Source organism: Saccopteryx leptura, chromosome 4 (genome assembly GCF_036850995.1).
Source record: "Saccopteryx leptura isolate mSacLep1 chromosome 4, mSacLep1_pri_phased_curated, whole genome shotgun sequence".
Lineage (NCBI taxonomy): Eukaryota > Metazoa > Chordata > Mammalia > Chiroptera > Emballonuridae > Saccopteryx > Saccopteryx leptura.
Window position 1 is genome coordinate 212,256,585 of NC_089506.1, and position 22,768 is coordinate 212,279,352.

At 47.0% G+C, this 22,768-nt stretch overlaps 2 protein-coding genes, 1 long non-coding RNA gene and 1 pseudogene across 5 annotated transcripts in view; 2 read left to right on the top strand and 2 right to left on the bottom strand.

The window, feature by feature from the left end:
- The window catches only part of ZNF174 (zinc finger protein 174), a 7,062-nt gene extending 1,384 nt beyond the window's left edge, over window positions 1-5,678 (bottom strand). The window contains exons 1-2 of the mRNA XM_066382768.1: window positions 4,516-5,678; window positions 3,112-3,334 (exon numbers count right to left, since the gene is read on the bottom strand). Coding sequence (XP_066238865.1) covers window positions 3,112-3,334; window positions 4,516-4,923 — 631 coding nt within the window. The 5' untranslated portion in view covers window positions 4,924-5,678. The remainder of the gene's footprint in view (window positions 1-3,111; window positions 3,335-4,515) is intronic.
- LOC136403710 (uncharacterized) overlaps window positions 1-13,508 on the top strand; it is a 26,809-nt gene extending 13,301 nt beyond the window's left edge. For both annotated transcript variants that reach the window (XR_010751174.1, XR_010751173.1), the window contains exon 4: window positions 13,464-13,508. This is a non-coding gene — a long non-coding RNA (uncharacterized lncRNA). The remainder of the gene's footprint in view (window positions 1-13,463) is intronic.
- Window positions 9,504-22,768, bottom strand: part of LOC136403701 (zinc finger protein 174-like) — an 18,904-nt gene continuing 5,639 nt past the window's right edge. Inside the window, exon 3 of one of the 2 annotated variants that reach the window (XM_066382767.1) lies at window positions 9,504-9,925. In XM_066382767.1, the coding sequence (XP_066238864.1) occupies window positions 9,759-9,925 (167 nt within the window). In that variant the 3' untranslated portion in view covers window positions 9,504-9,758. Of the gene's footprint in view, window positions 9,926-20,793; window positions 21,858-22,768 lie in introns of those variants that run through there. The other variant, XM_066382765.1, reaches the window with a different exon arrangement.
- Window positions 18,963-20,403, top strand: LOC136403709 (tubulin alpha-1C chain-like; annotated as a pseudogene).

Below are 22,768 nucleotides of genomic sequence, written 5' to 3' on the forward strand. Positions count from 1 at the left end.
GGAAAAGCAAACCCATAAGGCCATTTCTTAGAATCAACTAAGGAATGAAAAGATGAAAGAGAGTTGGAATTTCAACACTGCAAATATTCTCTCTTCATGGACACTGAATGGCTACCACTGTCTCTTCAAATAATGGTAAATCCAGTAAATGTGTAATTTTCTTTCCTTATAAAATTGAGATAATTTGTGTTTGGAAACTGGAATATGGGTTAGATATGCATCGTATTTACCACAGGATTGAGAATTAGGATGGAAATATGTTGGAATGGCCTGTGGGCAAGTTGGAGGATCTAGAGCTGTGCTACCCCAAAGAATTCCTTACATGTGAACAATGTGTGTGTGTGTGCGCGCGCGCGCATACAAGCTCATCACTATGCAATATGCTGGCCATGCATATCAGCCACATGCAGATATTGAGTACTTGAAATGTGACTAGTGTGACCAAGAAACTGGGTTTTAAACTTTTAATTAATTTAAATAAGCACCCCATACAATTAAGGTCAGCTGCTTTTCAACAAAGTTGTCAAGACAATTCAATAGGGAAAGAATAGCTTTTTAAATAAACGATACTGGGATAACTAGAATTCCAGTTGTAAAATGAACTTGGACTGGACCCCTACATCACAACATATACAAAAATTAACTCAAAATGGATCAAAGACTTAAGTGTAAGAATTAAACTAATGTCTCTTTAAACAAAACATAGGTGTAAACCTTACTGACTTCAAGTTAGGCAATGGTAATTCTGATATGTAATCAAAAACAAAAGCAAACAAGGAAAAAATAAACTGGACTTCATTAAAATTAAAAACACTTGTGCATCAAAGAATACTATCAAGAAAATAAAAAGGCAACCCATAGAATAGGAGAAAATACTTGCAAACTGTGTAAGTGTCTAGTATTCAGAATATGTAAAGAACTCTTTCAATAATATCAATAAAAGGATTGACCCAATTTAAAAATGAGCAAAAGATTTGAACAGACATTTCTCCAAATAATAAATATAACTGATGAATAAATACATGAAAAGATGCTCAAAGATATAAGGAAAATAACTCAAAAGCTCCATGAGATACCACTTCACACCTAACAGGATGGCTGTAATAAAAAACACCAGCAATAACCAGTGTTAGCAAGGATGTAAAGAGAGTGGAATACCCACAGACGGTTGGTGAGAATGTAAAATTGCACCGCTGCTTTGGAAACCAGCCTGGCGTTTCCTCAAAAGGTTAAACATAGTTACTGTTTCACCCTGCAATTCTACTCCATACCCAAAAGAAATGGAAACATGTTTACAGAAATACCTGTAAACAAATATTCACAGCAGTATTATTTATAATAGCCCCGAAGTGGAAACAACTCAAATGTCCATCAACTAATAAAGAAAATGTTCATTAATATATATAATATTGTTTAGCCAGAAAAAGGAACGAAGTATTGACACATGCTACAACATGGATGAACCTTGAAAACATTATGTTAAGTGAGGGAAGCCAGTCACAAAAGAGCACATATTGTATGATTCTGGACAGTGAAATGTTCCGAATAGTCAAATCCAGAGAGAGAAAGTAGATGGTGGTTGCCAGGGGCTAGAGAGGGAGGGAGAGTGACTGCTAACAGGTATCGGTTGCTTTCAGAGGTCATGAAAATATTCAGAAATTATTCATGATGGTTGTACAACTGTGTAATTATATATACTAAAAACCACTGTAGTTATACTAAAATTCATGCTTTAAATGGGTGGATTTTGTAGTATTTGAATTCCATCTCAATAAACAAAATTTAAATAGTTGCATGTGACTAGCTGCAATTGTATTGGACAGTGAAGCTCTGAAGGAATGCACTGTTGGATATTATGGATGAAAAGGATGAAAATCTACTCTCTTGCAAATCAAATGAAAGGAGATAGAGACTGGCCCTGGCCGGTTGGCTCAGCGGTAGAGCATCGGCCTATGCAGAAGTCCTGGGTTCAATTACCGGCCAGGGCACACAGGAGAAGCATTCATCAGCTTCTCCACCCTTCCCCCCCTCCTTCCTCTCTGTCTCTCTCTTCCCCTCTGGCAGCGAAGGCTCCACTGGAGCAAAGTTGGCCTGGGCACTGAGGATGGCTCCGTGGCCCACCTCAGGAGCTAGAATGGCTCTGGTTGCAATGGAGCAAAGGCCCAGATGGGCCGAGTATCACCCCCTGATGAGCATGCCAGGTGGATCCTGGTCAGGTGCATGTGGGAGTCTGTCTGCCTCCCCCCGCTTCTCAGTTTGGAAAAATACAAAAAAGAAAGGAGATAGAGACTGCACACACACCTGGTTGCCTCCACTGTGTGTGTTCCACTTTACTCAGGACCAAGAAGGCCATAGATTAGGGGGCAGGACTGCAGCCAGGATCACAATGCTTTTCTACTGGATGACCCAGTTCTCCAATCTTAAGTTCTGAGGCTAGTCAAACTAAAGTGTTTCACTGAATGTAACAAATCTGAATGGATCAAGGCTCCACTCTTCTCCCCAACTCTCTTCTCTAACCTATTGACTGTATCCTATATTCACATCACCAAGACTGGCCAAAGGGTCACTGTCACTCAGTTTTGGCAATCACAGGGAGCAGGGCTGACAGTTATACGGTATTGTACATGAGATAAGTAGGAAAGTGGACACAAAAGTTTTAAGCACAGGAAATGCCACAGGAGGAGAAAGAGGCAGAAACTAATACGGAGTGGGCTTTTTCTCTAATGAAAACATTCTTTAGGCCCTTTCTAAATATGAGACCATTTTAAGTGATGAAACTCAGCTACAGCTTGCATGGAAGTTCCTCAGCAGTCATATTTGGATCTGTCTTCAATATAGGAAGCTTTGAAAGGGATAAAAAAAATTGGAACTAGAATAGTTCTGTTGTGTACTGCATTGTCAAATAGTCATTTAAAGGAAATTAAAACATTATCTTAAGTATAGTATCACTACCATTCTAATCAGTAAAATTTGTTCGGGAATAAAGATCTATTACATACAACATTTTTAAAAAAACCAACACCTGGTCTATGCCTTTTCAGAACCATGAATGCTTTGATGAGATAAAGGACTGATGAGATGAGAAGGAGAGAGGAAGCACAGAGTAGTTACCTGTCCAAGCCCATTTGGTAGCTGGTTCCATAAGGAGTGGGAATTTCTCCCAAAGGTGGGGGCTAAGCTGGTCCTGAGGTCCTGTCTGGGAAGGCTCCTCCAGACAGCTCTCCCTAGGATATCTCCTAGGAGTTTGCAGCTGAAAGTCTGGTAGTTCCTGTTCTCCAAGCTGAGATCCAGTTTTCTCCAAAAGCACCTTCTGCCCCTGCGTACAAACGGCCACCTAGGAACAAGCCCTATGCATTAGAGCATAGCCAGAAGACTGACTGAAGGCAGCTTGACCTTTCATTGCTCTGTAATGACCCTTTCCCCTGGGAATTCCAGATAATGGCCTGGAGGTCACCTTGGACAGAGACTGCTGAAACTCTCAAAGGAAGCACGGAAAGGACAGGGGGAATGACCAGAATGAGGCTGCTTCAAATCAGCCAATACCTCTTTTTCTAAATTTATTTATTGACTTTAGAGAGAGAAAGGGAGAGGGAGTGAAAGAGAGAGAGAGATAAGAGAGAGAGACATCGGTTTATTGCTCCACTTAGTTGTACATTCATTGCCTAATTCTTGTATGTGCCCTGATTGTGAACCAAATCTGCAACCTTGGCGTATCAGGACGACACACTAACCAACTGAGCTATCTACCTTACTCGGGCCCAGCCATTACTTCCTGAGTGGATACTCGTAAAGCCTGGATTTTGCTCAAGGTCTGGAATCAGTCATCAGAGAGAAGATATAAATAGTCACGATCAGTCTTGAAACTGGCTCAGCAGATTCCCACATTATGCCCATCTGTTTCCCTACTTGTAAAAACAGGCTCTGTAGGACTGGGAAGCAGTATAGTGGAAACCATATAAAACCATCTTTATCTAAAATTGTTCCCAGGCTTTCCAGGTAAGGAGATCCCAGTAGTAGCAAGGCTCTAAGAGGACTGCCCAACTAACTGCTTCCAGGAAGCACACGGTTGGCTGCTTCCTGCTTAGGACTGACTTTGGTCTGACTTGGGAGGTCAGGGTTGGAAGGAATACTAGTCAACTGAGCTGTGACTTCCTGATCCAAAGGCAATATGCAAGACACTTCACTGGAACAAAGTCTCACCAAATCAAATTGCAGACGTTGTCTGCTAAGAATCGGACTGAAGGAAAACTTTAAGAGAATGGATGGGGGAGATGTCAGTAAATACTCAATAACCTCTCTTAATCTTCTGCTTCCTCATTGGAGTGCCAGTGGCTGGGTTTTCTGAAAACCTGGTACAGCTGAGGGTAGGGGCAATATTCCCCAAAATAGAGGCCAGAAGACATGTTTGAAGCCACGGGTCCGTTTCTGGGCTCTAATTAGGGAAAGATCCAGAGAACAAACACTATCCAGATGAAAAAAGAAATCCTGGGGACCATTAGAGAAGACCCTCCTTACCCACTGCTTTGGCCTCTTGGCTGCTCTCTGAAATTCTTCTATCAGAGTCACCATCTCCTTGCTGCTCATTGGACATCGATGCCTGACCCGTGCCTGGATATCTGGGGGCAGGCTGTTCAGAAATTGCTCCAGCACCAGCAGCTCCAAAATCTGTTCCTTGGTGTGTACCTCAGGCTGCAGCCACTGCCAGCAGAGCTGTCGGAGCCGTAGGAGTGCCTCTTGGGGTCCAGATACCTCTTGATAACAAAACCGTCTAAAGCTCTGGCGGGAGACCTCAGGATCGGGACAGTCTTTTTGCAGAGCCGGCCCCTGCTTCTCTTCTAGCTTTGTTATGATGTGTCTCTCTTGCTTGGAGGAAGCCTGAATGTAGGACTGAGAGCTCAAAGTTATCTCCAACTTAGTCGCCATTTTGGGGCTCCGGGAGACAGCTTCTCCTTGTCAACAGCTCAAGCCTGAGGAACCATGGCCCCGGAGAAGTCTTTCCGAATACTAGAAACGCAGTTCCTCTGAGGATGTTGAGGACAGGATGCAGACAGGGCCTTCTCATTCGCTGGCCTTGACCCCAAATTCAGGAAGACGACATTGTCCCCATGAGTGAATAAGAGTCTGTCTTTCCGCTAGTTTTCAGAACTGTCTTGTGAAGGAGAAAAGTCATAACGTCCTAAAAGGAAATTGGAGACAATGATTTGTTTATTTCAGCCATAAGTGCACGAAGTCTCAGAAGAAATGCGCAATAGGCCCTAAGGGGCTAACAGGAATCCCTAAGAAAAGTTCAAGTTGTCAGAAAGGTGGCCTGCACCAACTGTCCATCATTCTGGCTAGGCAGACCTCCGGCATCTCGCCGGGTGCCACAGGGTGATCCCAGGCAGGCCGCGGCGCACGCCGGGGGCTGGGAGTTAGCGAAAGCCTCCTGCTCGTTCGCAGGGCAGTCGGAGACACGGTGGCGGCTCGTCCCAGAGGCAAGGAAGGCCCAGCCGTTCCAGCCACCAAGAACGCCCGGCTCGGGCCCCGCGCCACAGCTGACCCCGGGCTTGGCGAAGCTTCCGCACTCCGGCGCTTGGCTCTCTTTTGTGGCCGGGTGCAAGCCCGGGGAGCCCCCGGGAAGGCAGCGACGACGACAGCACCGCACCCCGCGCCCACCGGCAGTGGACTCACCTCTCTGGGGACTGGGAAATCAGAACCTAGGAGCCAGAGCTGGGGGCGGGGCAGAAGCCTCTTGTCGCAAACCCTCCCACTGGCTGCGGAGGAACTACACCACGTCCGAACCCGCCTTCTCTCCAGGACGATTGGCTCTTCGAGAGCAGTTTCTTCTGTCTATTGGCTGCTGTAGCTGTCGATGCAGCAGAGGAACGGCGCCCAGCCGTCACAGTGCACTGTGGGAGTTGTAGTGCGGCGGCACCGCCTGCGAGCATTTGCGAAGCGCTGACCAGTGCGGGAGCTCGTGCGCTGACTTCCCGCCCGGCGGCTGAACGAGTTTGGAAAGCCGCTAGTGCGTGCATCTGGTGAGTGCTCTGCTTGCTCCAGGCGGTGGGCTCGCAGCTGGGCCCCACGCCAGCCTGATGCCCTTGTCACCGGCGTTTTTTCAGAGCAGTCGGGCCAGGCCCGGGCGCCTCTCGCATGCTCCGCGGTCACCTTCCTGCGTCCTGGTGCCCTCGTCCACCCCAGCTGACCAGGCCGGGTTCCGATCTCCGATCTCTGAGCTTGAGCCCGGACTCTCTCTGGCCAGTGACCCTGAACGGCTAATGCCCGTCAGGGTGCAAAGGAAGCCTGCAGATGTTTTCCTACGCCACACCAGCCACAGTACTGAACCCTAGCACCGAGTGCACTGCCAGTACTCAGTGCAGCCTTGCTGAGTGAAGTGAATCAGTCCAGCCCTAATTCTCATCCTGCTTTCCGCTGAGTAGACCGTTGTCAGAGGGAAACACGTTTTTGACAAACCAGAATTTTAAAATTAGGTATGAATGGGATGTCTGGGGGTCAAGAGGAGTGCCTGCCCCCCCCCCCTTCTCCATGAAACCTGGATAGCATTTATTATTCCAGATAAAGTGCGGGATGTACAGAAACGTGTAAGTCAAGGGGGAGTACAGGTTCTAGGCCTGGCCTTGCTGCTGAGAAGCTATGCTATGTGAAGGTTCTTTTTTGTTAAAAAGGACTTCAACAACAATTCCTTTGATTCCTCTATCTCTACTGCCACACTGAAATGTAAAGAGAATATAAATGAAGGCAGTTCAAATTCTTTGGAAGAAAGGCAACCTAAATCCATTTTTGGGGGGTATTTTTCTGAAGTTGGAAACAGGGAGGCAGTCAGACATACTCCTGCATGCGCCTGACCGGGATCCACCCGGCATGCCCACCACGGGGCGATGCTCTGCCCATTTGGGGCGTTGCTCCATTGAACCAGAGCCATTCTAGCGCCTGAGGCAGAGGCCATGGAGCCATCCTCAGCGCCCAGGCCAACCTAGCTCCAATGGAGCTTTGGCTGCGGGAGGGGAAGAGAGAGACAGAGAGGAAGGAGAGGGGGAGGGGTGGAGAAGCAGATGGGCGCTTCTCCTGTGTGCCCTGGCCGGGAATCGAACCTGGGACTCCTGTACGTGAGGCCAATGCTCTACCACTGAGCCAACCAGCCAGGGCCTAAATTCATTTTTTTTAAGTAATTTTTTTTTACTCCTATATACAGGCTCACCCCTTTGGTGGAGGAGATGTGGAATGTTGAGTGGGACATAATTGCAGACAGCTCCCATTTTACATCCTTCCAATTTAGCAATTCCCAGGAAATTCAGAACTTTCCCACCCGACATGTATGTAAAACCTCAAGAGAAGAATTTTGATAGGTCCAGCCTTTTTCAGATGCCCACTCCTGGGGTAGGGAGAAGGGTACTGTAATGATGAACAGCCCTACCAGAGACAATGGGATAGAGAGGGGTTCTTTCAAAAAGGAAGATGCTGCTGCTATTAAAGTGTGGAAGGATTGCTGGGGCTTGGGAGGAGGGGTGGCAACATACAGCAAACCCGAAGATTCATTTATCATCCACATTGTGTGGTGGTGGTGGTGGTGGTAGGGAGGATGATGTCAACAGTTAATTGAGAGTCACTCACATACTATTTTCTCCTTAAGAGAAGCTGACAATTGGGAAGATGGGTGCAGGTTTCTTAACGGTGAGGAAGGGCAGGGACAAGACCCAGAAGGAACAGCTGGACTACACTATGAGTAGTTTGAGGAATTCGTTAGCAGAGAGAAATCTCTGGTAGAAAACTATGTTATTGGGGTTTTTTTGTTTTTTTTTGGGGGGGGTTTTGGTGTGTTTTTTTTTTCAGAAAGAGAGAGGAATAGACAGGGACAGACAGGAATGGAGAGAGATGAGAAGCATCAATCATTAGTTTTTCATTGCGCGTTGCAACACCTTAGTTGTTCATTGATTGCTTTCTCATATGTGCCTTGACCTTGGGCCTTCAGTAGACCGAGGAACCCCTCGCTGGAGCCAGCAACCTTGGGTTGAAGCTGGTGGGCTTTTTTTGCTCAAACCAGATGAGCCCGTGCTCAATCTGGTGACCTCAGGGTCTCGAACCTGGGTCCTCTGCATCCCAGTCCAACACTCTATCCACTGCGCCACTGCCTGGTCAGGTTGTTTTTTTGGTTTTTTTTGTTGTTGTTGTTATTGTTTTTTTGAGGAAGGGAGCAAGTGTGAGAAGCACCAACTCATAGTTCCTTTCACTTTAGTTGTGCTCTGATTACTTCTAAGAGAGGGAGAAGAGAGTGAGAAGCATCAATTCGTAGTTGCTTTTATTTTAGTTGTACATTGAGCTTTTTTTTTTTTTTTACAGAGCAGAGAGAGAGTCAGAGAGAGGGATAGACAGGGAGAAACAGACAGGAACAGAGAAAGATGAGAAGCATCAATCATCAGTTTTTGTTGTGACACCTTAGTTATTCATTGATTGCTTTCTCATATGTGCCTTGACTGCGGGCCTTCAGCAGACTGAGTAACCCCTTGCTCGAGCCAGTGTCCTTGGGTCCAAGCTGGCGAGCTTTTTGTTCAAGCCAGATGAGCCCTTGCTCAAGCTGGCGACCTTGGGGTCTCGAATCTGGGTCCTCTGCATCCCAGTCCGACGCTCCATCTACTACGCCATCAGCTGGTCAGGCTACATTGAGCTTCTTATACATATCTTGACCTGGGCATGTCAGTGGCCTGGTGCTCAAGCCAGCTACCTTGGGCTTTTCATGCCAACCACCTCATGCTGATGAGCTTGTGCTCAGAGCCAGTGACCTCAACCTTGGGGTTTCAAAGTGGTGACTTCCGCATTCCGGGTTGAAACTTGATCCATTGTGCCACCACCAGTCAGGTGAAAACTTTTTGATATTACTAGTGCTTTGGGTCGTGGCTTGGATTGTGGAGGGAGTAAAAGAAAAGGATAAAATCACAAGAAGCAGAAAGAAGAAATATAGGACAGTCTTATGCTGTATTTTTCTACTCACCCTTCAAAGTTGAGCCCTTTTCAACTGTGATTCTTCACATCTATGTCCCTCTCATGTCTCTGACTCCTTTCATTGGCATCCAGGAGAACCGCTCCCAGTGATATGAAAAGAGATGGAGTCTGGGCCCTGGCCAGTTGGCTCCGTGGTAGAGCGTCAGCCTGGTGTGCAGAGGTCCCGAGTTCGATTCCCGGCCAGGGCACACAGGAGAAGCACCCATCTGCTTCTCCACCCCTCCCCCTCTCCTTCCTCTCTGTCTCTCTCTTCCCCTCCCGCAGCCGAGGCTACATTGGAGCAAAGATGGCCCGGGCGCTGGGGATGGCTACTTGGCCTCTGCCCCAGGCGCTAGAGTGGCTCTGGTCGTAACAGAGCGATGCCCCGAGGGGTAGAGCATCGACCCCTGGTGGGCAGAGCGTCGCCCCCTGGTGGGCGTGCCTGGTGGATCCCGGTCGGGCGCATGCGGGAGTCTGTCTGACTGTCTCTCCCTGTTTCTAGCTTCGGAAAAGAAAAAAAGAAAAAAAAAAAAAAAGAGATGGAGTCTGATCCCCAGTGTGGAAGTGGCAACCAGTGAGCCAGTTTGTGAAGTGAATGATGGCTGCCACAAGGCATCCCCAGGTACATCATCCCCAAGCAAGGACTCCACACAGGGACGGAAATCAGCCCTTCAGAGCAACAACCTTGACTGCGAAGCGTCCCGCCAGCGCTTCAGACAGTTCTGCCGTCAGGAGGCAGCTGGCCCCCATGTAGCTCTCAGCACACTCTGAGAACTCTGTTGTCAGTGTCTGAGGCCTAAGACACACTCAAAAGAGCAAACCCTGGAGCTGCTGGTTTTGGAGCAGTTCCTCACCATGTTGCCCGAGGAGATCCAGGCCTGTGTGAAGAAGCGGTGTCCAGAAAATGGGGAGGAAGCTGTGGCTCTGGTTGAGGATGTACAGAGTTCACCTGGGCAACAGGTGAGAAAAGGAAGTCAGAATCTTGTGGTTTTGATTATAAGAAGTGGGGCGAGTATGTGATCTGTGGTGGCACAGTGGATAAAATGTCAACCTGGAATGGCAAAGTTGCCAGTTTGGAACCCCAGGCTTTCCCCATCAAGACACACAAAAGAAGCAGCTACTACAAATTGATGTTTCCTACTCGGCCCCCCCAGTCTCTCTCTCTCTCTTTCAAATCAATAAAATCTTAAAAAAATAAAAAAGAAGTGGGGTAAGGAACACAGGAATCTAGTTATTGGAAAGGTGCTTAGTTGAGAAATGCACACTAGCCCTCTGTCAACCACCAAAGTACCAACTAACTTCCGTTGATCCTGTACCCTTAGTCTATGGGAAGAATTTCATACTTGCTGAAATAATATTGGTATTCATATATTCAGTGAATCTTTAGGGTCTCTAATTAAAGTAGTAAACTACTCGGAACAGTTCTCCAGAACAAGGTCAGGGAAAGGATAACTATCCTTCAATAAGGAGGTCAGGAAAATTAGAGATATTGATGAATTAAAATCTAATCTCTTGCCTGGCTTGTAGTGGCACAGTGGCAACCTGGAATGCTGAGTTTGCCAGTTCAAAACCTTGGGCTTGGCCCTGGCCACTTGGCTCAGCAGTAGAGCATCGGCCCAGCTGGTGGAAGTCCCAGGTTCGATTCCTGGCCAGGGCACACAGGACAAGTGCCCATCTGCTTCTCCACCCTTCCCCCTCTTTTTTCTATCTTTCTCTTCCCCTCCCACAGCCAAGGCTCTATTGATGCAAAGTTAGCTCGGGCACTGAGGACGGCTCCATGGCCTCTGCCTCTGGTGCTGGAATGGCTCCTGTCACAACAGAGCAATGGCCCAGATGTGCAGAGATCGCCCCCTAGTGGGCACGCTGGGTGGATCCCGGGCTCAAGTGGGAGTCTGTCTGTCTGCCTCCCCACTTCTCACTTCAGAAAAATATTAAAAAACAACAAACAGACAAAAACTTTGGGCTTGCCCGGTCAAGGCACTTACAACAAGCAGGCAATGAACTATAGAGAAACAACTGTGAATTGACACTTTTTGCTCCTCAACCCCTCTCTGTAAAATCTTTTTTTTTTTTGTATTTTTCCAAAGTTGGAAAAGGGGAGGTAGTCAGACAGACTCCCGAATGTGCCCGACCGGGATCCACCCGGCATGCCCACCAGGGGGCGATGCTCTGCCCATCTGGGGCGTCACTCTGTTGCAACCAGAGCCATTCTAGGGCCTGAGGCAGAGGCCACAGAGCCATCCTCAGCACCCGGGCCAACTTTGCTCCAATGGAGCCTTGGCTGCGGGAGGAAAAGTGAGAGACAGAGAGGAAGGAGGGGGTGTGTGGAGAAGCAGATGGGCGCTTCTCCTTTGTGCCCTGGCCGGGAATCGAACCCGGGACTCCTGCATGCCAGGCCAACGCTCTACCAGTGAGCAACAGGCCAGGGCCTCATAGTTTTTTTTATAGTCAGGCCCTCCAACGGTCTGCGGGACAGTGAACTGGCCCCCTGTGTAAAAAGTTTGGGGACCCCTGCTCTAGGACTTTTAAGTTCAAACTCCCATCCCTGTGATCGCCCAGTAGGGGGCTTGCAGAGTGGATTTGGTTGGGGTGCATACCGGGTCTATCTCTCTAAATTCCTTCCTCACTTAATAAAATTATAATAATAATTGAGGTAAAGTCGTTTGCTCCAGGGAACGCAGAAGAAAGTTCCAGTGCTACTCTGGGAGACAGCACTAGACTTCCAGTTCCCCTCTCTTTGCCCTACCGCAGTGTTACAAAACCAGGTACCTGCTGCAGCCATGCAGGATTGCCCTTGGGCGCTCCCTGGAGTGGGAGGTGGGGGTGCACTGGCTGGGGCTCCCAGAAATCTTTGCGCGGCCTTGGTGAACCCCCGCGACTTGTTCTTAGCTACCAGCCACAGAAGCGGGCAGAAGTGCCAATGAGCCCAGACATGCTGGAGTTGCCAGCAAGGCTGGGAACCGAAATTCCGGTGCCTTTTTTGGGTGGTGCGGATGAACACTTCTGGAACACTTGGGGTTCAGTGGGCGTTGGGGTCCTGGCGGGAGAGCTCGGATGGGGTCCCACCTCCACAACCCGCCCAAGGCAGACTCTGCAGAAGCATGGGAACTTGGGCGAGAATGATTGCCTAGGCTCCTCGAGCCTCTGCTCCCACACCAGCGGGAGGGTAACACCGGTCTGTCTGGGGCCAGCCTGAATTTGTCCTGGGACTCTAATTTGGCACTGACCCCGCTGGCGACAGGAGAAGGAGCACTGAGCTACCACGCTGGCCCTACCGCATTTTTGGCACTGAGAAGCCCTGACTGGGTGTCCCAGGTGAGTCGAAAGGCTTGTTGCTTTGTGCTTCTCACTTGCCCACGGCAGAGAATCCTTCTAGAACCAGCGCCAGTCTCTTCAGTCTCCTCGTCAGCTTTCTCTGCACCCTACAGCCGACTTCTAACATGCCTCTGTTTGCTTAGAGTGTATTCACAGTTCACCTAAGTACTCGTCACCTCTGCCTCCAAGGGAGCTTAGCCACTCCCGTGATTGCAAAGACCTCACTATAGCCCGTATTTCTCCTCTCCCCTGCACTCTAGATCCTGGGGTTCAAGTGCCTATGTGGGCTCTTCCCACTGGTGTCTCTGAGGGGTAAAAACATGCCCTCAAATGAATTCATGCTTTTGATCCCTGATATGTTTACCTCCAAATGTAGTGTTACGTCCACACAATTGCTCATGCTACAACACACCATCTACCTCCAATTCTCGTTTATTCAATGAAGTCTCATGGATTCATTCTACCTCAAATATATCTGTCAAACCCTACTGCATATGCTTCTGCATCCAATGTCTCTTCCCTTTTCCGTTGTACTTGCCCTGGGATGGCTGAAATAGTCCTTTGTCCTCTCTCCCATCACTCTTGTTTTCTGCCAGTACAGCCTGCACATGCCCATCCTCTGATTCACCATAGCATTCTCCAGCACCTAAAGGTGCCTGACGTATAAGTAGGCATTCAATAACTATTTGAATGAACCTCCAGGACAGCATTTTAGCTTCAGGCTAACTGTCCCAAACAAGCAACTGTGCAATGCCTCCTTACTGAAGCTGGATGCAGATCTGGCTAGAACTACATTTCTTAGAGGGCTCTACAATGGCCTGGTCCCCTTCACCCTAACTATGTAAAGCAATAAGAAACAGGGCTTCTGCCCTAGCAGGATAAATCAGTTGGTAAGACCATCGTCCTCATATAGCAAGGTTGCCAGTTCGATCCCTGTCAACAAGAATCAACCATGAGCCCTGGCTGTTTGGCTTAGCGGCAGAGCGTCAGCCTGGTGTGTGGAAGTCCTAGGTTCGATTCTGGATCAGGGCACACAGGAAAAATGACCATCTGCTTCTCCACCCTTTCCCCTTCTCTCTCTCTCTCTCTCTCTCTCTCTCTTCCTCTCCCATAGCCATGGCTCAAATGATTCAAGCAATTGGCCCTGAGGACAGCTCCATGGCCTGCCTCAGGCGCTGAAACATCTCCGTTCTGCTCTGAGCAACGGAGCAGCAGCCCCAGACGGGCAGAGTATCGCCCCCTAGTGGGTCTGCTGGGTGAATTGGGGTTGGGGCGCATGCGGGAGTGTATCTCTCTGCCTCCCTGCCTCCCTGCTTTCCTGCTTCTCACTTAATAAAAGTTTAAAAAAAAGAAAAAAGAAAAGAACCTGACAAGGCAGTAGCACAGTGGATAGAGTATTGGACGGGGACACAGAGGACCCAGGTTCAAAACCCCGAGGTCGCCAGCTTGAGCACTGGCTCATCCTGCTTGAGCATGGGATCATAGACATGACCCCATGGTCATTAGCTTGAGCCCAAAGGTCACTGGCTTGAAGCCCAAGGTCGCTGGCTTGAGCAAGGGGTCAATTGCTCTGCTGTAGCCCCTGGTCAAGACATATATGAGAAAGCAGTCAATGAACAATTAAGGTGCTGCAAAGAATTATTGATTCTTCTCATCTCTCTCCCGTCCTGTCTGTCCCTCTACCTCTGTCACACACACACACCTTCCTCAGGTTGAGTGCCAGACAGCCCAATCAGAGGGAACACAGTGTATAGGTACCAGTGCCTATGCCCCATCTGCAAATAAGTCCCAAGGGAGTAGACAGTATGCTTGGCTCCCTATGGCCAGTTTGGCTGCCAGCTGCCCACACACCACCCCCGGTTGAAGAACACACGCTGCGGTGGGACAAGGACAGGAAGGCAGGGACAGGGTTTTTGACGTGGCATGCATTGTGGGGATAACTGCAGCCAAATGCTGTAGATTGGGGTCAGCCCAGAGACAACAGACACTCGGGAGACCGCTGTAATAGAGCAAGGGAGAGAGAAGAGTCTATAGCAGGGTCCTGGGAATGAGGGGAAAGGGTTGACTTAGAGAATGCATTTAAGAAGCAAAAGTAATGATTTGGTGGAGTGGAAAGCAGAGTCAGCTATGACTTGGAAGTTTCTGGTTTGGGTGACAATGGTTGGTAGCTTTGTGGGAAGAAGATCTCTTGCCTCCTCATGAGTTTCCAGTTTTTCTAAACTTTCTAGGGAGATGCTTTAATCACAAGTCAGTGTGACACTGCAGCTGTGGTTGTGTCTAGAGAAGAGGCACATCGTTCTGAGAGAAAATTTCACTTGGTCAGGAATGTCAGAGAACCCATTTTCTTTTTAGGAGAACTGGGAACTACACGATGACTTGGAGTTCATTGATTGGAAACTTCTGGAAAGGGCACAGGGAAGTGGGCTGATCTTTCTAATGGAGAACTTGTAAGAGTCTCAGCTAATGTATAGTAAGCTCTTCCTGTTCAATCTGTACTGTCTCTGTTTTTAGGGAAAAACAGCCAGAAAATGGAGAACTCAGGTGTCCAACCACATCCTACAGAGAGAATGTGTGGGAGTCTATCTCCCCTCCTCTCACTTAAAAAAAAAAAAAGAGAGAGAGAGAGATGTATTGCCATTGTACAAGAAGGTATATTATAGCAGAATGCGAGAAAATATTAGCAAGTCATATATCTGATAAGGACTTTATTCTAGAAAGTATAAAGGACTCTTACAATTCAACAAAAAGACAATAAAGGGGTGTAAATATTTTATATCCATTTCTCCAGAGATGATACACAAATGGCCAGTAAGCACATGAAAAGATACCCCAAATCATCAGCCATTAGGGCAATGTAATTCAAAACCACAATGAGATACCACTTCTCATCCACTATCCTGGCTATAATAAAAAAGACAGATAATAAATGTTGACAGGAACATGGAGAAATGAGAATCCTCACACACTGCTAGAGGGGATGTAAAACAGAGCAGACCCTGTGGAAAACAGTCTGTCAGTTCTTCAAATGGTTAAACACTGAGTTACCATATGACCTTCCTAAATATGTATATCCAATAAAATGGAAACATGTTCACACACAAACCTGCACACAAATGTTCGTAGCAGCATTACTCATAATGACAAAAAAGTGGAAACCCAAATGTACATCAACTGATGAATGGATAAACAAACATGATCTATCCACAAGATATTAGTCAGGCATAAAAAGCCTACAGTACTGATAATCTCTACAACATGATGGACTTCAGATACTGTGCGAGGTAAAAGGGGTGAGGGCTCACGGGGCACAGGGTCGAGAGTGACTGCTAATGATGATTGGGTTTCATTTTAGGCTACTGAAAATGCTCTAAAATTAGATCGTGGTAATAAATGCATAACTGTCAATAATTATTAAACTGTATTGAATTTTATGTTATGTAAAATACATCTCAATAAAGCTTTAAGAAACAGAATTTTTGTTTTAGAAATATCTGGGGGAAATTTCAACACTTCCATTAAGTCGGCCTCCACCCCAAACTGTCTATTGGATAGTATTAGTGAGTTAGTGTTAATTTTGTTGGGAGTGATAATGGGATCATGGGGCAGGTTTTACAAATCCTTATCTGCTCTAGATGGAAAAACGCTTTACGGAGAAATCTGTGAGGTCCAGCCCCTAGCTGTGCACAGATGCTTCCCCTCTCCCCGTCCCCTGAGGGTAACCAGAGGACTAAATTACCTGAGTAGAAATCATGCCACTCTGACATGGGTTAAGTACAGGGCAAACCCAGGAAAGATGGTGAATCTTATAGGCTACCCCATGGGAGAGGGCTGCACATGAGAGGGGAAAGATCATTTTCTTACATGGGGTAGCTGATTGCAAGCCAGCAGGTCAGTGCTTTGTGTTAAGACCCTCGTGGAACCACATGTGGGGGAGGGCACAGGGAGCACCTACATCTGACGAACAGCATACAAGCCTGCAAATGTGGCTGGACGCCCAGGAGCCTTCTTCCAAACCTTCAGACCCTCCCGGGCACTCACCACCTTGTCTGCTAAAGGCAAACTAGGCTGGGGGAGGTGAGGCAGCATCCCCTTTTGGGAATGAGTGATAGAGTGGTCATTTTGTCACCTTTATTCAAGGTTCACATACGAACAGGTACCCAAAGACATTAAGATTCAACAATTATTGATTTTGTAATGAGAAAACAAAACACGCCCTGGCCAGTTGGCTCAGCGGTAGAGCGTCGGCCTAGCGTGCGGAGGACCCGGGTTCGATTCCGGCCAGGGCACACAGGAGAAGCGCCCATTTGCTTCTCCACCCCTCCGTCGCACTTTCCTCTCTGTCTCTCTCTTCCCCTCCCGCAGCCAAGGCTCCATTGGAGCAAAGATGGCCCGGGCGCTGGGGATGGCTCTGTGGCCTCTGCCTCAGGCGCTAGAGTGGCTCTGGTCGCAACACGGTGACGCCCCGGAGGGGCAGAGCCTCGCCCCCTGGTGGGCGTGCCGGGTGGATCCCGGTCGGGCGCATGCGGGAGTCTATCTGACCGTCTCTCCCCGTTTCTAGCTTCAGAAAAATTAAAAAAAAAAAAAAAAAAAAAAGAAAACAAAACACATGTACAGGTTCTTCAAAATATACCAAAGGAACAAAGCTTTTTAAATTTTTTTTATTGATTTTAGAGAGGGGGAAGAGAGAGAGAGAGAGAGAGAGAAACATCAATTAAATTTGTTCCACTTAGTTGTACATTGATTGGTTGCTTCTTGTATGTGCTTTGACCAGGAATCGAACTTGCAACCTTGGTGTATTGGGATGATGCTCCAAATGAGCTACCTTGCTAGGGCAGAAACAAAGCTCTTATTTAAGATAGAGTTCCTGTCCCAACTCTTAAATAAGAAAAGTGGAAATCTATGTTCCTTCACATTTAGAAGAGGTTTTTGATTAATCAAGTTGACTCAATGGATGGGTGTGGTCAAATGAATCATGGCCCCCCAAAGGTGTCCACATTCTAATCCCTGGAACCCATGAATGTTATTTTATATGCAAAAGAGATTTTGCAGATATGATTAATGATCTTAAGATGGGGAGATTATCTTGGTTTATCTAAGTGAGCCCAATAACCATAATGTTCCTTGCAAAAGGGAGCCCAGAGGGTCAGAGTCAGAGCAGGTGATGTGTTCAGAGATTGGAGGGTTGCACTTTGAAGATGGAGAAGGGGCCACAGGCCAGGGAATACAAGCAGCCACCAGAAGCTGGAAAATGCAAGGGAACAGATTCACCTGAGAGCCTCTGGAAGGAAACAGGCCTGCGTGCACCTTGATTTCAGCTCAACAAATCTGATTTTGAACTTCTGACCTCTAGAACTATATGAGATGTTTGTGTTGTTTTGAAGCCACTAAGTTTGTGGTCATCTGTTACAGCACCAACAAGGAAACTAATAGAGGTAAATAGGATTAGTCAAGTTATTGAGAAACAACAGTGAAACTGGCATGGACAAAGGAGGTGGGGCAAGGTAGGAACAAAATGAGGAATCAAGGCCCTGACCAGTGAGAGACAGCAGATAGGAATGAGGTGAGGTTCAGGCCTAATAATGAAGATAAACTCTTCTAATATCTAACATAATAGCTGGGAAGAGGACCATGGATTCGAGTCTAAAGGGCCACCAAAAATTATGAGGGAGGCCACTAGTCTACCATTAAGTCCATCTCCACCCCCAAAACAAGAGGCTTCATCCACTGCATTCAGTAGGATATCACCACGATCTTTGATTCAAGCAAAAATGGGCCCTCAGCTCTTCTAATTGTTGACACCTATTCCTCCATTTCTCTTGGCTGCATATGGGCTAAGTCCAACAGCTAAAATGGTGATAAAACAAGGTTGTTGTTCTTAAAGACCTTTAATTGTATATGGTATGGTTTCCCAACCTTAGCACTATTGACACTTTGGATCAGATCATTCTAGTGGTGGCCCCCCTGTGTACTGTTGGATGTTCAGCTGTACTCCTGGTCTACCCACTAAAGGCCAGGAGCTATCCTTCATTCCAAGTCATAACCAACGTTTACAGACATTGCCAAATGTCCTCTGGGGGGCAAAATGTGCTCCCAAATGAGCATCACTGGTGTAGAGAGGAGCAGGGTGTGACAGGCCTTTAAGTCTAGTATGCCTAAAACTTGTCAGAGAAGGCTCTGCATTGCAGGCAACACTTCAGGGATGAGAGAGGGAATGGGGGGGCAGGTCCTAAGGGCAAAGGAAACGATGTGTGCAAAGATCTGGAAGGTAGGGACGGACGTGTGTGCACTTGATCCTCTACTTAAGAAGACACATGCGTGCGGAGGACCGGGTTCGATTCCCGGCCAGGGCACACAGGAGAAGCGCCCGTTTGCTTCTCCACCCCTCCGCCGCGCTTTCCTCTCTGTCTCTCTCTTCCCCTCCCGCAGCCAAGGCTCCACTGGAGCAAAGATGGCCCAGGCGCTGGGGATGGCTCTGTGGCCTCTGCCTCAGGCGCTAGAGTGGCTCTGGTCGCAACATGGCGACGCCCAGGATGGGCAGAGCATCGCCCCTGGTGGGCAGAGCGTCGCCCCTGGTGGGCATGCCGGGTGGATCCCGGTCGGGCGCATGCGGGAGTCTGTCTGACTGTCTCTCCCTGTTTCCAGCTTCAGAAAAATGAAAAAAAAAAAAGAAGACACATGATATTCTGGGGGGTGGGGGGGCAACAACAGCATAGGCTACAGCCCTGAGGTTACTGGTAGTGACTTTAGGCTATTGCCCAAAGTGACTAAAAATTACAGACTGGGTTTTCATTTCCACTTTGAGAGAATAACGAATGGGATCTCAGGCCTAGTTCCAGGATTTTAACATTTTATATAAGTATATTTTGTCATTTTACAAATGTCATTTTGGTTTAAAATACATATTAATACATTTCTACAATTTTTTAGTAAATGTACTGAAATAATGTTTTAGAACATTTCAGTACCCTAATCATTTTGTTATTCTTTAGTTCTTTTTAAAAAATGTATTGATTTTTAAAAAGAAAAGCATTGATTTGTTGTTCTACTTAATTATGCATTCACTGGTTCATTCTTGTATGTGTCCTGACCAGGGATCATACTGCAACATTCGTATATTGGGACAACACTCTAACCAACTGAGCTACCCGGCCAGGACCAATAGCTTTAATAACAACATGAGCCCTGGCTGGATAGCTCAGTTGGTTGGAGCATCATCCTGATATACCAAGGGTACGGGTCTGATCCCTGGTTAGGGCACATACAAGAACCAACCAAGGTGCACCTTAAATAAGTGGAACAACAAACTGATGTTTCTCTCTCCCTTCCTATCTTTCTAAGATCAATAATAAAAAAATTACTGGCCTAAGGAGAGAGTGGTAAAGATCCCCTTTGACGTCTCCGTAGCAGTCTACATCCATTACTTGCTTTTGGTTGTAGCTTTTCCCCATCACTTGGGCAGGGTTGCAGCAGCTGTGTAGATTTTCTTTTCCTAAATCAAGGGTGCTTTGATATAAAAAGATTCCCCAATATGTGAGTGTTACCTGGTGCCCTATTCCCACATCCACTTCCCTCTGGCCACATATGCCTGTCATCTCTGCTGAGAAAGCCTACCACGAACAGCTTACTGTAGCAGAGATCACCACTGTGTGCTTTGAGCCAGCCAACCAGATGGTGAAATATGACCCTCGCCACGGTAGATACATAGCCTGCTGCCTGTTATATTGTGGTGATGTGGGTTCCAAAGATGTCAGTGCAGCCATTGCCACCATCAAGACCAAGTGTACCATCCAGTTTGTGGACTGGTGCCCCACTGGCTTCAAAGTTGGCATTAGTTACCAGCCTCCCACTGTGGTACCTGGTGGAGACCTAGCCAAAGTGCAGCGAGCTGTGTGCATGCTGAACACCACCACAGCCATGGCTGAGGACAGGCTCACCTGGACAAGTGTGACCTGATGTGTGCCAAGCATGCCTTTGTGCACTGGAATGTGGGTGAGGGCATGGAGGAAGGAGAGTTCTTTGAGGCACACGAGGACATGGCTGCCCTTGAGAAGGATTATGAGGTGGTTGGAGCAGATGGTGTTGAGGGAGATGATGAGGGTGAAGAGTACTAACCTGTCTGCTGTAATGTTACACTCTGTTCTCTTGGAATTGTTTTTCTGTTCTGCGAAGTGTATTTTACCCCAAAATTTGTTAATAAAGGTGATTATATTTTAAATGCAAAAAAATATATATATATTTTTTTTGGTAAAAGTACTGTAACTACCTGGAAATCCTCTACTCACACAAACACATTCATATTCTCCCTTCATGACCTTTTGTTATGAAAAGCCAGGAATTACAAAGAATACGAGGGGATTTATACTCCAATGAAATTTTGCCTTGAACTTCTTGTGGATCACCCATCTTTTTGTCATTTAGCTGTGTACTCATAGATTTTCTCCTACATGCCCTGACTGGGGATCAAACCCGTGATCTCAGTATGACAGGACAAATGCTTTCCCCACTGAGCCATCTGGCCAGGGTCATGGATCACCCATCTTCATTAAAGAAGTGTGTGCATGATCAAGATTATCTGGTATACCAGTAAATGTATAACTATATATAGAATATACCCTTGAGGATAAATAAAGCCGTGCAGGAAAGATTTAACATGGGGCAAGGACACCTGCAGGATCATCCTGACTTTCCCTCGGTTACACCCTGCTCTCCAGAACAGACCCCAGTTTCCTTTCAACTAATGCTCAGAGCTGCCATTTCCTCACCCTGTCACCATGCATGGTCATGTCCCCAGCAGCTTCTTCTGGGGTCTCTCACCAACGAAATGGGCACCATCATACCTCAGGGTCCTCTTGCTTTCCTTGTAAGTCACTCAGACTCTGTGATTTATATGCAAGAGGAAGAAGGAACACCAATACCTTCCTTCTGAACAGAAGGCCCAAAGGTCTGCTTTCACTCCCCATGGTGTAGTCTGTGATGCTGGTGAAGGTTTGAGCTCTGGCGAAAGCTTTTCCCACACTGGCTGCACTGGTATGGCTTCTCCCCAGTGTGGATCCGCTGGTGCAGTTTCAGAGTTGACTGTCGCCCAAAGCAGTTTCCGCACTCTCCACACGTGTAGGGTCTCTCTCCTGTGTGGACTCGTTTATGTCTTTTCAGCTCTGAATTCCATGTGAAGCTTTTCCCACAGTCATCGCATTTGTAAGGTTTCTTCACTGAGTGGGTGGGCTGGTGACTAAGACGCTGCAAACGATTGCTCAGGCTTCTTCTACTTCCTTTGCTTTTCTTCAGCTCTCTCAGTGGATGGCTTTTTAGGGGGCTGCTGATGTATTCCAGTTCCCTGCTGAGAATATTCATCTGATGTCTCTGGAAGTGAGTGAATGGCTTTTGAGCAACTGGGGGGCTGACCTGCCTCCGTGACAATCGGGATTCACTCATAGTCATCCCTCTCGGTTCAGGACTCTGCAGACCATTCCCTTTGGATCTGCCAGGTGACACGGCATGTGGCTTTGCTCCTTTAGACCCCTCCTGTTGCGGATTCTCCTTGTTTTCACTTTTCATTCTGGGGGCCTCTATAATTAGAAAGAATGTTTCATTTTCTGGGCTTCAAAGAAAACTCAGCAAAGGAGTTATGAAATATGTTGTAAGGTTTCTCAAAGTGTGGTCCTCCACTAGCAACTTACATTAGACTCATCTGAGGCACTTGCCAGCAAGCAGGCTGCCCCTGCATCCCCACAGCTGTCAACTCAGAATCTTGGGGTGGAGGACCTGGAAATTGGCACAGTTAACAAGCTCCTGATATCATTCTGATTTATATTAAAGTTAGGAACCAAGTTCTCCAACCCTCTCCTTTCTTCCTAACTTACGAAAGGTTTAGGAAAGGAGAAATAGGGAAAAGCAAACCCATAAGGCCTAAGAATCAACTAAGGAATGAAAAGATGAAAGAGAGTTGGAATTTCAACACTGCAAATATTCTCTCTTCATGGACACTGAATGGCTACCACTGTCTCTTCAAATAATGGTAAATCCAGTAAATGTGTAATTTTCTTTCCTTATAAAATTGAGATAATTTGTGTTTGGAAACTGGAATATGGGTTAGATATGCATCGTATTTACCACAGGATTGAGAATTAGGATGGAAATATGTTGGAATGGCCTGTGGGCAAGTTGGAGGATCTAGAGCTGTGCTACCCCAAAGAATTCCTTACATGTGAACAATATGTGTGTGTGTATGTATATGTGTGTGTGCGTATGTGTGTGTCTGTGTGCACACATACAAGCTCATCACTATGCAATATGCTGGCCACTAGCCACATGCAGATATTGAGTACTTGAAATGTGACTAGTGTGACCAAGAAACTGGGTTTTAAACTTTTAATTAATTTAATAAGCACCCCATACAATTAAGGTCAGCTGCTTTTCAACAAAGTTGTCAAGACAACTCAATAGGGAAAGAATAGCCTTTCCAATAAATGTTACTGGG